At 35.5% G+C, this 13,541-nt stretch overlaps 1 protein-coding gene across 6 annotated transcripts in view; it reads right to left on the bottom strand.

Moving 5' to 3' along the window:
- LOC119838123 (neurofibromin) overlaps nucleotides 1–13,541 on the bottom strand; it is a 56,957-nt gene that overhangs the window by 40,951 nt on the left and 2,465 nt on the right. For all 6 annotated transcript variants that reach the window (XM_038363953.1, XM_038363950.1, XM_038363949.1 and 3 more), the window contains exons 4-19: nucleotides 13,000–13,121; nucleotides 12,371–12,470; nucleotides 11,736–11,836; nucleotides 10,740–10,889; nucleotides 10,283–10,382; nucleotides 9,122–9,264; nucleotides 8,051–8,244; nucleotides 7,569–7,677; nucleotides 6,933–7,076; nucleotides 6,345–6,538; nucleotides 5,312–5,495; nucleotides 4,408–4,594; nucleotides 3,858–3,899; nucleotides 3,292–3,391; nucleotides 1,764–1,890; nucleotides 811–910 (exon numbers count right to left, since the gene is read on the bottom strand). In XM_038363953.1, the coding sequence (XP_038219881.1) occupies nucleotides 811–910; nucleotides 1,764–1,890; nucleotides 3,292–3,391; nucleotides 3,858–3,899; nucleotides 4,408–4,594; nucleotides 5,312–5,495; nucleotides 6,345–6,538; nucleotides 6,933–7,076; nucleotides 7,569–7,677; nucleotides 8,051–8,244; nucleotides 9,122–9,264; nucleotides 10,283–10,382; nucleotides 10,740–10,889; nucleotides 11,736–11,836; nucleotides 12,371–12,470; nucleotides 13,000–13,121 (2,097 nt within the window). The remainder of the gene's footprint in view (nucleotides 1–810; nucleotides 911–1,763; nucleotides 1,891–3,291; nucleotides 3,392–3,857; nucleotides 3,900–4,407; nucleotides 4,595–5,311; nucleotides 5,496–6,344; nucleotides 6,539–6,932; nucleotides 7,077–7,568; nucleotides 7,678–8,050; nucleotides 8,245–9,121; nucleotides 9,265–10,282; nucleotides 10,383–10,739; nucleotides 10,890–11,735; nucleotides 11,837–12,370; nucleotides 12,471–12,999; nucleotides 13,122–13,541) is intronic.

Consider the following 13,541-nt stretch of genomic DNA (forward strand, 5'->3'; position numbering starts at 1 on the left):
GTAATAAATGTTATTTGCAGTTAACAATTTTCTTTTTTCTTTATTACAATATTTATGGCAAGACTAGGTATTTATAAAGCAGTACCTGGATGATCGAGCTTTGCTCGGTATATTTTTTGTTTTTTTATAAATTGTGTTTTTTGGAAATTATATTTAAGTATTATTATTCGCCAATAGATGTCAGGAATAGTCATAATAAATTGGGACTACTCAAACGCCTCCTATTTGTCAAAAAAGTAAGTTTAAGTCGATAAAACACGAATAAAACACGAATATGACATTTTCTAAAAAAGATTCCTAGCTAGATCGATTTATCGCCCTCGAAACCCCCTATGTACTAAATTTCATGAAAATCGTTGGAGCCGATTCCGAGATTCCAATTATATATATACATATATATATACAAGAATTGCTCGTTTAAAGGTATAAGATAAGATAAATATTGTGCCACAACGTTGGGTAATAAATGGTTCCAAGCTACGCGTGGATTAATTTAAAAAAATGTTTTTCACTAATGAAAAAAAAATTCTAGAATTTGTGTTTACCTATTACGTACAAAACAAAACGATAATTTATTCTTAACTAGCTTTTGCAAGCGTCTTCGCACGCGTTGAATTCGGATTAGTTTAATAGATGTTACTATACATACAAACCTCCCTCTTCAATCACTCTATCTATTAAAAAAACCGCATCAGTATCCGTTGCGTAGTTTCAAAGGTTTAAGCATACATAGGGACGTAGGGACAGAGAAAGCGACTTAGTTTTATACTGTGTAGTGATAATAACAGTTCAGATTTATCATGTATTTACCGTGTCCTAAAGCCCAAACGGTAGTGGGTTTTCTCTGAAGGCACACGCCACCCAGCGCGCACAGAAACGATGTTATATTCGCCCATTCTTGGATTTGCATCTGGAAATATTAATAAATCGATGAATTAATCCTACTATCGTACTAATCCTACTAATATTATAAATGCCAAAGTTTGTAAGGATATGTGTGTTTGTTCCTCTTGAACGCAAAAGTCACTGAACCGATTGCAATGAAATTTGGAACGTAGATAGCTGGACAACTGGAATAACATATAGGCAACTTTAAATCCTAATATTTTTACGATATACGGACTTACGCGGGTGAAATGGCGGGGCGCAGCTAGTTATTAATACAATATTATAAATGCGAAAATGTGTTTGTTTGACTGTCTTTCGCGTGGCGACGGAGCGATTTATATGATTTTTGTGTCTGGAACTGGAACAGTTAGATTGCTAAAGAGTGAAATAGGCTACTTTTTACCGCGGCGAAACATCTCATTCTCATAGGAATTTCCTGTCACTACGCCTTTGAGGACAGATGTACATGTACATCATCTGCCCCATGCCCCACTAGGGGACACGGGACTTCACTACGCCCTTGAAACCCCAGGTGGACAGCTGGGTAATTAGAATTCGATGATTTTTTAATGTTTATTAATTGCTGGAAATAATGCTCAAATAGATACATACCTATTTGTCTTTTTTAATAATTAGATAGTATGCCATTCTTTTTTGTAATATTGAGAAAAATATAATTAAAAAGCTCTCCAAATTTTTTGACGAAAATTCGCCATTTGAATTGCATAACGTTCTGAATCCGATTTCGAAATCCAATATCAGCTTAAGGCTAAAACCAGCCAAATTTCAAAATCCACCAATGTATTATGTATATTTTGATACACCTGAAAAACTAAACCCGGATCGGATAAAAGCGCAATCGGATAACAACTAACCTCAAAGTCATGTTCCGCACTAGTGTGATGGGACACCCTTCTCTTAGCCCGATGCAGAGGTTCAGTTCCATCCTCCATCATGCCGAAACCTTTTGGGTATTTCTGGAGCAATTTGCATAGGGAATCCCTGGAAAATTTATAAATAGATTAATTATTTTTTATACCATGGCTACTGAGCTGGTTATGTCAAACGATCACCACCGCCCGTGAACATTCGGAGAGGTTGTGCCTCCGCGGATGCACTACCCGCTTTTAAGGGGGTAGTGATAAGGAAAGGATTGACAACTGGAAAGAAGGGATGGACTGGAAAAGGTGCGGAAAAGGAAACGAGCCTCTGATTATAAGACCAGATAGACTTAGTAGGTCATTATTTTGTTGTAGAGTTCCATTCTCACTTAGAATCACTCACGTGCATCAAGCACTTCAAGTTTGAAAGGATTATCGGATTTAATATTTCAAACATGACCCTTGTCAAAAAATATACAGAAATACATAATGACAATAATTTATTAAAGACATCTGTGGGCTATAAGTAATGACGCAGAAAGGTCAAACTTGGTCCTTAACACGTTGACATTAGGATAGGAAATCGAATGCAACGGAATTATTAAATACGAGGCGTCAAAACAAAATCAATAGTCCATCAAATTTAGTGCTACTAAAAACAGATCACAGACTATCTGAAAATACATTTGTTCATACAAACGCACGTACCTACAAACAATGGTTTTGCTACGTATAGCCGTGTGAGTTTGTTTTATATTGCATAATTCATAGCAAAAATAATAGTAAGCCAATTTTTTTTAGTAAACAAATGTTTATAGTGCATTTTTTATCCCTACTAATCCCTACTAATCCCTACTAATATTATAAATGCGAAAGTAACTCTGTCTGTCTGTCTGTCTGTTACGCTTTCACGCCAAAACCACTGAACCGATTTTGACAAAATTTGGTATGAAGATAGAACTGAACTTGGGAAAGGACATAGGATACTTTTTATCGCGAAAAAAGGGTAGAAAGGGTTGAAAGAGGGGATGAAAATTTGTATGAAAGTTCGTTATTGTCAAACCGATTTTGATGAAACTTGGTGTGAAGATGGAGCTAAACGTGGGAAAGAACAAAACATACTTTTTAATACGAAGAAAATACTCCTTACCATGTCGCGCGATATAAGCGAATTCTACGCGGGCGAAGCCGCGGGCGAAAAGCTAGTATTTTAATAAAAGAGATATGTCGAAACGGTGAAGGAAAACATCGTGAGGGAACCCGCATGTCTGAATATTCCTGCCAACCCGCACCTGCACTTGGCCAGCGTCGTAGATTATGGCCTGAAGCTTTATAAAAGGCCTGTGTCCCAGCAGTGGGAAATTAGTTTATGGGCTGATGATGATGCTGATATTGGAAGAAATTACCTCCCACTACTCAGAAAATCCTAGTGTGAGAGCAAGTGTCCCTATTATGTTTTATAACAATTTGGAGAAATACAAATTTCTGTTTGTTTGTTTGTTTGAAAAAGCTATGCACTCACCAGCAGCGAAAGGTCTCTTCCCACACAGGCTGTATACCGTTAACACAATGCTCTATCTTCCTTAGCAATGCCATTATCCGTTTCTGAAGAGCTGCGGTGTCTGCAAATTTATTAATTATGAGACAAGTATTGACGTCACGATCAATAATTGTCCGAAGCAAAACTCTGCTAACGCGTGTCTTAGGCAGACTTTCCAAATGAACGATACAATTGACTTTGGAATACTTTGTTTATTTTGTAGCATTAATACTAGGAAATAATTCGTTAATTTCAATGAATCCTATCCTATTAATATTATAAATGCGAAAGTTTGTAAGGATGTGAGTGTGTTTGTTTCACGCAAATCTACTGAACCGATTGCAATGAAATTTGGTACGTAGATAGCTGGACAACTGGAATAACATATAGACACCTTTTTATCCCGATATTCTTACGGAATACGGACTTAAGCGGGCGAAACCGCGGGGCGCATCTAGTTTATCATAAGTCGGGAGTCTGTACTCAATATCGTTTTATATAACTATTTTAATTAATGTTAATCTAAAACAATTATGAATTTCACTTACTCTGTATATTATTTGGATATCGTGTGCCCGTATCCTTGGATGCTGTTTGCAAAAAAAAAAACAAGAAAACATCAATTTTTTTCTATTATTTTATATTAATACAAATGTGTGTAAAATGTTGTGACTTATTATCTTATGCTTCTGAAATAATAGCTTTCTGGAAGCAGTTTTAGCATATTCAAGTAAATTTTCCATATATCTATGACGGTCTACACATGCTAAAATTACGGAAAATGACTCAAAATCATCATTTTGAGACTCAAAAATGATTAACTCTTTCAAAAAACCTTTTTTTTTAGTAGATAAATCACTCTTATTCTTCCTAATGTCACTGTGAACTTTTTTCCCTTTAATATGTACTTTAATGACTGTATGAGGGAATCATAGACTAATAACTAAATTATTTATTAATTTAAATATGCATTAATTGTTTGGAGAAATGGACATTGTTGGGATTTTTTATTTGATTTTTTTTTTAACCCGCTATTTCCTGGAACACCGCATAGTAGCGTAGTTGGGCAGCAGGCAGGGGGGGCAGGTGCACACTCACTGGTGGTGAGCACGGTGGAGGTGTGCGCGATGTCCTGGAACACCGCGTAGTTGGGCAGCAGGCAGTGCGTGGACGGCTCGTCGGCGCCGCACCGGATGTCCGCCTCGCGGCACAGCAGCGCGAAACACGACATGGCCACGAGCACCGCCTCAGTGTCGATCGACCACAGGCACATCAGGAACACCACCTGGCGGAGCATAAGCGACGATAAGCAATTAAATAAACTTTTCAGATCACATTAAGTGTGGATACAGCAGTAGCAAGCCGCGCAACAGACGTGGACAGCAGTAGTTCTTAATTCCTAAAAATTAAGTAAGTAAACTCGAACCTTTATTTATTCAATAAGATATCTTATTTACTTGAATCTTGAATCGTCATAACACAGTTTTAACATTTACCACCGTTTCGGAAAGCAGTTTATACAGAGAAGAGCCGGAAAGAAACTCTGTAGCTGCTCTTTTTTATGTCAATTTTACGTTTCATTCTATACATATAATATGTTCATAGCAATGGTGTCAAAGAACAGTTCTCTCAAACGAAAACATACCATGGATTTATCTTCATTCTTTAGTACTAGCTGCGCCCCGCGGTTTCACCCGCGTAAGTCCGTATCCCGTAGGAATATCGGGATAAAAAGTTGCCTATATGTTATTCCAGTTGTCCAGCTGTCTACGTACCAAATTTCATTGCAATTGGTTCAGTAGTTTTTGCGTGAAAGAGCACAATACAACAAACACACACACACACATCCTTACAAACTTTCGCATTTATAATATTAGTAGGATAGGCTAAAGTAGGAAGTAGGATTTTTTCTTATATTACTATAATTTTAACTGACAATTTTATCGTAATAAGCTGTTAAGCTAGCCACAAACACACACACACACACACACACACAACTCACCTCCAATTTGATATGCGCCTGCTTGCAGATGGGTATCTGCGAGCCGACGTTCGCGTACTCCTTGTGCTTCGCCAGGAACTCGTTTCTACATATCAACACGTCGCGCAGCCAGCGCAGCACCTCCCGGTAGTTGCTTATCTGCCGCTGTATCAACTTCTGACTTATGCTGTACACGACTTGCGAACTAGGAATAAAAATGTAAAAAAAAATTATTAATATTAGTTCATTAGTAATTACTTGTGTTGGATTTTACGCGAGTATAAGACATTTAGACATTAAAGACTTAGAAATTAAAGACTTTTTAACGGATTTTAAACGCGATTTATTCATTTTATTGTTAACCCGACGTTTCGAACACTTTACAGCGAGCGTGGTCACGGAGAGACACTAGTCTCCACGAGTTTAAAATCCGCTTAAAAGTTATTAATTTCTAAATGTATAATACTCGCGTAAAATCAAACACAAGAAAATACTACATTACAGACTTCCTGCTCGTGACCACGCTCGCTTTAAATTGTTCAAAACGTCGGATTAAATACTATAATGAATAAATCGCGTTGAAAATCCGTTAAAAAGTCTTTAATGATCTCATCTAATAGATGATTGTAAAATTAAATTATGTGTAGTGAAATCATCTTATTATTAAAAAAATAGGTCTTTATAATTTCAAACAAACTACAATAGAGGCTGGTAAAAGTTTGGCCGTAACTATTTTACATCAGTCTACAGGTAAGGGAAGTCGATCAATACGAATGATTTAATAGATGATAGAAAACTCTTGCACATAACCTGTACTCCATTTCCCTAAAAATAAATATAGCTCACAAAGGAATTGGAATAGGAAAGTATAAAAAATGCTTTAAATAATCAAATATTGATTTCAATGAGCCTTTTCATACAGTTGACAATGCGTATTTTTTGATTTGAATGAAAACTCATAATATAAATACTCGAAATATTACATCCAAACATCATTATTCAATTAGCACATTTATTATATAGAAAATGTAAAGCTTTTCATATAAGGAGTTACCTTATATCCCAAAAAGTATTCAGGGGTGCCTCAGGGTTCCACATTTGAACCATATCTGGTTTGTGTAAAGCTAGTAACGCATCCATCGCTTCTTGGGACACTTCCCCCATATCTGTGTGATGCACTAATGATACTAGGCCATTAATTAGTTCAGTGGTTGCCGACTGTATTTCCACACCAGATCGGCCTGGGTTCTGTATTAAAAGATAAAAAATACATAGAATATAAGATAAAAATATAAATATAAAAAATAACACTATTCAAAGCTTAATTTAAAAAAACAATATTTTTAATATGTGCTCGAAATAGCTTTAATAATATACGCTAATCGATAAAATGATTACGTTCTCAGTTCTTGTGATACGAATTAAACCAATTCAAGATGTTCCTTCACACATTCTCTAATTTTAAAACATTCAATGTAAACACAATCGCACAACTAAACGGAAACAAATTATTTCAAAATTACTAACGTTAAAGCTAAATGCTTTAAAATTTATCATGGAGCCCCTAAGAACTAAATTTATTTATTCTCAAAAGATCCAACACTTTTACACATTAACTCCTCACTTCACACTTCACACTTACACTTAACATCAGCATCGGGTCAGCGTGTATCAGTTTCACGAGATACAATAGTAGCGTCTTGTACACCGGCATTTCTTCTACCTTATTCTCCTTTGGTTTTAGAGAGAGCGATATCATTCGCAGTGGTGTGTGTGCTATATATCCCTGCGAATATTTTTGGTCGTATTAAATAAATATTGAATTTTGTTTTTTTTTTAATAATAAACTAAGTGAAATCCCGTGTCCCCTAGTGGGGTATGGGGCAGATGATATTCATCTGTTTCACTGATCGATTTTATTTATGGACAAGTTGGTGAGCAGCCTTGTGTCTTACAGACCGAGAACTTTTTTGACCACACTGAATCGAACCCAGGACTCTCATTACTACGCTCACGCGGTAAGAGATCACTACTAAGGTGGTTTTCTTTAATTATTGCAAGGTCATGTGGCATTATTTTATTATTTGATTAGAGGACTCATTGTAATCTGAAAATAGCATGTTTTAAAACAAATAATGTGAAACGACCATGTTTTAATTCTGTTATAAAAATGTTAAAATAGGTAGATAGATGGTAAATTACCTTTAATTTTTTGCTACAACAATAAACAAATAAATATTAAAGCTGTGCGTCATTTGATTTCTAAATTAATTCTCACCTGGGTTGCCTTATTCAGGGTGTCTGTGAACATAGCACGTAACTCCGCGGCGCGAGGATATAGCAACTCTATTTGAGGCCACCATGGAAGACGGGGTTGGTTTATTATTCTATAAAAAAATGGTTTTATTTAACACCAATTTACTAATCAATACATTTTTTTTTCTTTTAACATCCCTTAAAAATAATCAAATTGATTTGATAACAATTTGTATCTATGGCAATAGTTACCAGGAAAAGAACTCTCTAAAAACATATTTTTCTGACACTTTTTGTTCATATAAAAACATACTTATCTTGCTTTGTTATAAAAATACTAAGCACTTAAGGACATGGTACATCTAGTATTATTTGTACCACAAAAATATACAAGTCCTCACGTTTTTAATTAACATAAAACATATTATTACATAAACTTTTATTTTTTAAGTCATCTAGATACCGGGCGGGTAAAGTCAGATACTAAATCTAGTTTAAACTCACCTCAGCAACGAGTTAACGATCACCGAATGGTAAAAGGTGTTGCTATTCAAATTCAGGCAAACCTTCATGGCATCGTTAGTATGCGGCATGATTCTAAACAGGGACACAAAACAGTCGGTCATTAGGTCTAGATCGGAATAGCCTAGGTTGTAGTTGCTCCGGAAGAACGCCTTAGATGGATTGAAGAGTAGCGCCTGGAAGGGAATTAAATTATATTATATTTGTAACAGTAACAATTCTTAATATCTTATATCTTTAAACGAGCAATTCTTGTATATATATATGTATATATATATATATATATATATATATATATATAATTGGAATCTCGGAATCGGCTCCAACGATTTTCATGAAATTTAGTATATAGGGGGTTTCGGGGGCGATAAATCGATCTAGCTAGGAATCTTTTTTAGAAAATATTTTTTTTTTCGTGTTTTATTCGTGTTTTATTTTTATTCATATTTCATCATTTTATTAGTATGTAATATCGTACTTAAATATAATTTCCAAAAAACACAATTTATAAAAAAAAAAACAAAAAAAAAAAATACCTAGCAAATCTCGGTCATCCAGGTACTGTTTTTAATTAATGTCATAGCGGGTAACTGAGCTGGTGGTTCGGCTGATGGTAAGCGATCACCACCGCCCGTGAACAGAGCAGACGTAGTGCCTCTGCGAATGCGCTGCTCGCTTTTATAGGGGAGAGAAGGAATGGATTGGAAAGGGTGAGGAAAAGGAAACGGGCCTCCGGCTCCCCCACTCACCGTACGAAACACAATAGCATGCTACTATATCGAGGCGGTCTCCTGTTGGGATGTGGTACTTCCCGGTGCGAGCTGGCCCAATTCGTGCCGAAGTGTGCGAAATTTTTAGTCTCATAGCATTGAAAGAAATAATAAATAAAGAAAGAATAATAAGAAATTGTAAAAGAACAAATCGACAGACAGACATAAAAATTGTCTACCATGTGTGTTAGATGAAATGGCTATTTTAATATTACATACAGATAGGAAAACTTCATTAATAGGTATAGGTATAGACACTAAGAAGTGATAATAATAGACCCACCTTTAAATCATTAATAACCGACTTGACGAGCACGAACGTAACATTCCCGGAATCCGATATGTTGATGTAGGTGGAGGCCTTGCACAACTTCACGCACGTGATCACAGCGGCTTCCGTCATTTGCTTCGAGTTGTTTTGCGGGCCTGAACGGGACAAAACAATTTAGACATCCTAAACAATAGACATCAGGACATATCAGAGGGTTTAGGCCAAAAGCCACCAATATAATAACGTATCTATACTAAAATAAAGCTGAAGAGTCTGTTTGTTTGTTTGAACGCACTAATCTTAGGAACTACTAGTCTGATTTGAAAAATTATTTCAGTGTTAGATTTAACTCATTTATTGAGGAAGGCTATACGCACATATGTACCACGGACACGTTTTAGACTAATAATATTGTATTTTGGCAAATGGCAGCGATCTAGATATCTAGCGAGCTCTTTCTCTCATAGTACGTAGGTACGTAAATAGCTGGACCACTGGAATAACACATGGGCAACTTTTTATCCCGATATTCCTAAAGGATACAGACTTACGCGGGTGAAACCGCCGGGCGCAGCTAGTGATACATAACCTAAGGGGCTGGCTTAACCGCTTACTGATAATAATGATTCTGTATTTAACACATTTATGTATATTTTATCTGTTGTTAGTTCCTTTAATTGCTTACTAGCTGTCCGTCCCGGCTTCGCCCGTGGTACATATAAAGCCTAAATTCTCCCTCAATACTTTTATTGTAGGGCATCTAAAACTGAAATAATTCAAAACGGACCAGTAGTTCCTGAGATTAGCATGTTCAAACAAACAAACGAACAAACTCTTCAGCTTTATAACATAAAGCTGTCCAGTTGAATATCTGAATTATTGCGATTAGAGTTATATATTTGAGTTTAAATAATATCAAACGAACTACTAACCCTTCAGCTTTATAGGTATACTGGTTTGGATGTTTCAATAAAGATATGTTACGGAACCCTATTTTTTTTCAAAATAAAATATAGTCTATGTTACTCGTGGATAATGTAGCTTTCGAATGGTGAAAGAATTTTTAAAATCGGTCCAGTAGTTTTTGAGCCTATTCATTACAACCAAACAAACAAACAAACAAAGTTTTCCTCTTTATAATATTAATGTAGATTTCGCTAACTTTACACTTACTTAATCCTCGCTTAACAGCATCGATGAAATGTTTCTTCTTCGAATGTCGCGGACTGCACGGCGCGCCGCTGTCCGCGTTCACTATTTCTTCTAGTACCTTCTGTTGGATACATTTACAAAAACGTAAATATAAAACAAAACATATTTGAGTAAAAGAATAATATGAAGAAAGTAAAAGACATTCACTCACACATATATGCAAATACACACATATGCACGCACACACGTATTTACACACGCACATATACACGCACACACGAACATCTGCTTATTAATTTAAGTGTAATTGCAGTAATTTCTCATAGAATAATCATATAACTTTACTAGATTCCAGACACATAATTCAAGATAATAGTGCCATTAGATATTACATTTTACGTTACATTCATACGCCCGTCAAATGCATTCACAATGACACACTTCACTTTTTTCATTCGCAATCGGTTATTACACTAACAGGGTTTAAAATGAGCAGCATAATTTGCAGAGGCCACATCGCGACGCGGGTCTTCTTGTTCTCCGAGTAGCTGTCTTGTAAAATGTCAAAAAGCGTGTCACAGCATTTGCTTAGCTCATCGTTAGGCCGAGACTGGACTTCGAGAAATTCCTGGAAAAAAGCAATGTAGTTTAAGCTAGAATCCTGACTCTTTTTAAACTTATCTACTATACTATAATTTATTTTTGTATGTGGGAGTCGAACACGCTTCGGCACGAATTGAGCCAGTTTGCCCCCGGGAAGTACCACCCCCTTCACTACGCCCGTGGTGCATATAAAGCCTATGCCACTCAGTGTGGGTGCAGCTGCACTATTAGAAAGCTTTCTAATAGTGAAAGAATTTTTGAAATCGTTCCAGCAGTTTTTGCGTGAAAACGTCGAAACGTGCGGAGTAGGATAATAGATGTTATTATAAAAATTAACCTTCCTTGTATCACTCTATCTGATTTTTGTGGGTTTTTTTTATAATATAAAGAAAACATCAAAATATGATGTTTAGTATTAAAGATCTGAGCATACATACATACATACATATATAAGCCCAGACGCGGGAAGCTTTATGCTATGTAGTGTTGTAAAATTTATGGTGGTGAATAAATAATTTTTCATTTAATTCATAATCTCATGAGCTAGATTATAATCTTAGTCTTAAAAATCAAAAGCTCTAGTGCTTAAGAAAGCACTAGAGCAAATCTTAGGTATTGAAATGAATGTGTAGCCTAGACTATCTTCACTACACAGTATAAAAAAATCGCTTTCTTGTCTGTCCATATGTATGTCCCTATGTATGCTTAAATCTTTGAAACTGCTCAACGGATTCCGATGCAGTTTTTTCAATAGATAGAGCGATTCAAGAGGAAGGTTTATATAATAACATCTATTAAACTACTATGAATTTTCCGCGTGCAAAGCCGGAGGCAAAAGCTAGTTTATATATAAACATAAAACACAATTTACCTGTGGATAAGTGTCCATCCAATTCCATACAGCCTTTTCGAGAGACATAACTAAGACTATGGGCGTGTATTTCCTTAATAACTTAAACTTTTGAATGCATTCTGAAAAAATAATTGTAAAAAATATACTAAACTTAATAATAATATACTAAATCTAAGGTGACTGACTGACACTGTGACCTATCAACGCACAGCCTAAGCCACTGGACGGATCGGGCTGAAATTTGGCATGCAGATAGACTTAGAAATTGAAAACTTTTTCACGGATTTTAAACGCTATTCGTTAATAAATCGCGTTAACACCAGAACCAGTAGGAGCAAAAGACAACAATTTTCTATCCAACTTAAGTTTTGTGACGTAAGATGCTACATACACTATGTCAAATTACAAATTCAACATGGCCAGCGATACGAAAAGGGGGTAAATTTACAATTTATTTTAAATAACAGGAAAAGGGTTTTTTTGTGTTTTCCCTTCTCCCATCCCGCACTTGGCCAGCGTGGTGGTTTGAGGTCTGAACCCTCATAGGAGGCCCGAGCCCCAGCGATGGAAACATATATGAGCTGGTGATGATGATGATGATCATGAATATAATTTTATTAACTACCTTCTATACTGTAAGAAAAAAAAATTACCTGTAAAAAGCCGTATAAGCCTCAATACATCGATATTTATATGTTGTATCAACTCTATATCTATGTAGTCGGGGTTTTCGTCTGAGCTAGATGCGAGTTCCTGCAACGATAAGTTCGTTTAACCTTGTAACCTGGAAAACCACTGCGCTGGTTCTGATGAAATTTTCGCTAGTGAAAGTTTTATGATATCTTGTTTTTTTACTTCCTTTATTAGTATGTTACATTTTTTATTACATTCTGTCCTTGGCACATAAAAAACATGTAAATATGAAAAATAATGGAATACGAAGAAGCAACTTATAAAATTTCTAAAGGGAGAAATTAGAATATAGAACATGAATAAAATCTGTCCAGGTATTTAAAAGTTTCGCCGGAACTAAAATACAGACAAAAATTAAAATTTTAAAATATTTGGTCCTTCACAGAAAATCAATATAATGGCGTAGCTAGTGGAACTATAATTGTGCTGCTTGTCGAGGTTGACATAAATAAATCTTTTAATGATATATGTCGTGGTAAGCTTGTTTGTCCGGCAACAAGTCTTTGTGGCTTTTGGTATGCTTTATTTAATGTAGAATAAGTATTTTCTTTTAAAATAAATAGAAAAGAAAAAAGACTCTAATACATACCTGTAACCTGGCGCTTATTCTATTAAATACTGCATTGAAAAAATTTAAACTCAGCGCAAACAGAACTTTACTGGCCAACTGTCGCAATAATGTATTATGTATGTTCGCTTCACATCTTATATCTGGAAAATTATAAATGAATGAATAAATAAATGAAAAATCATTTTTTATCATTGTATACAATTTATAAACGTTTGTATAATAAAAAGAACGTAAAAATCCGACACTGGGGCCGGATTAAAATTAAACCTTTAACTCCAAAACGAACACAAATTCCCCAATTATTTAGAAATCTACTCACAGACCTTACCCATCACATCTCTTTTCTATTATCCCCGTTAATCCTTTCTTTATCCCTTTCCATTTAAAGTCGGAAAAACACTTTTAGAGGCGAGTCATGGGCGTTGGCAGCGTTTACCATCAAGCGACCCCACCTGCCTTTGCCGACGGTGATATAAAAAAAAACAAAAAAAAACACATTTTTTATGTCATCATCACGGCCCATGAATGGAATGCCGACTTTAAATGGTAAGGGATAAAGG

This window comes from Zerene cesonia, unplaced genomic scaffold (assembly GCF_012273895.1).
Source record: "Zerene cesonia ecotype Mississippi unplaced genomic scaffold, Zerene_cesonia_1.1 Zces_u001, whole genome shotgun sequence".
In the NCBI taxonomy this organism is placed as follows: domain Eukaryota; kingdom Metazoa; phylum Arthropoda; class Insecta; order Lepidoptera; family Pieridae; genus Zerene; species Zerene cesonia.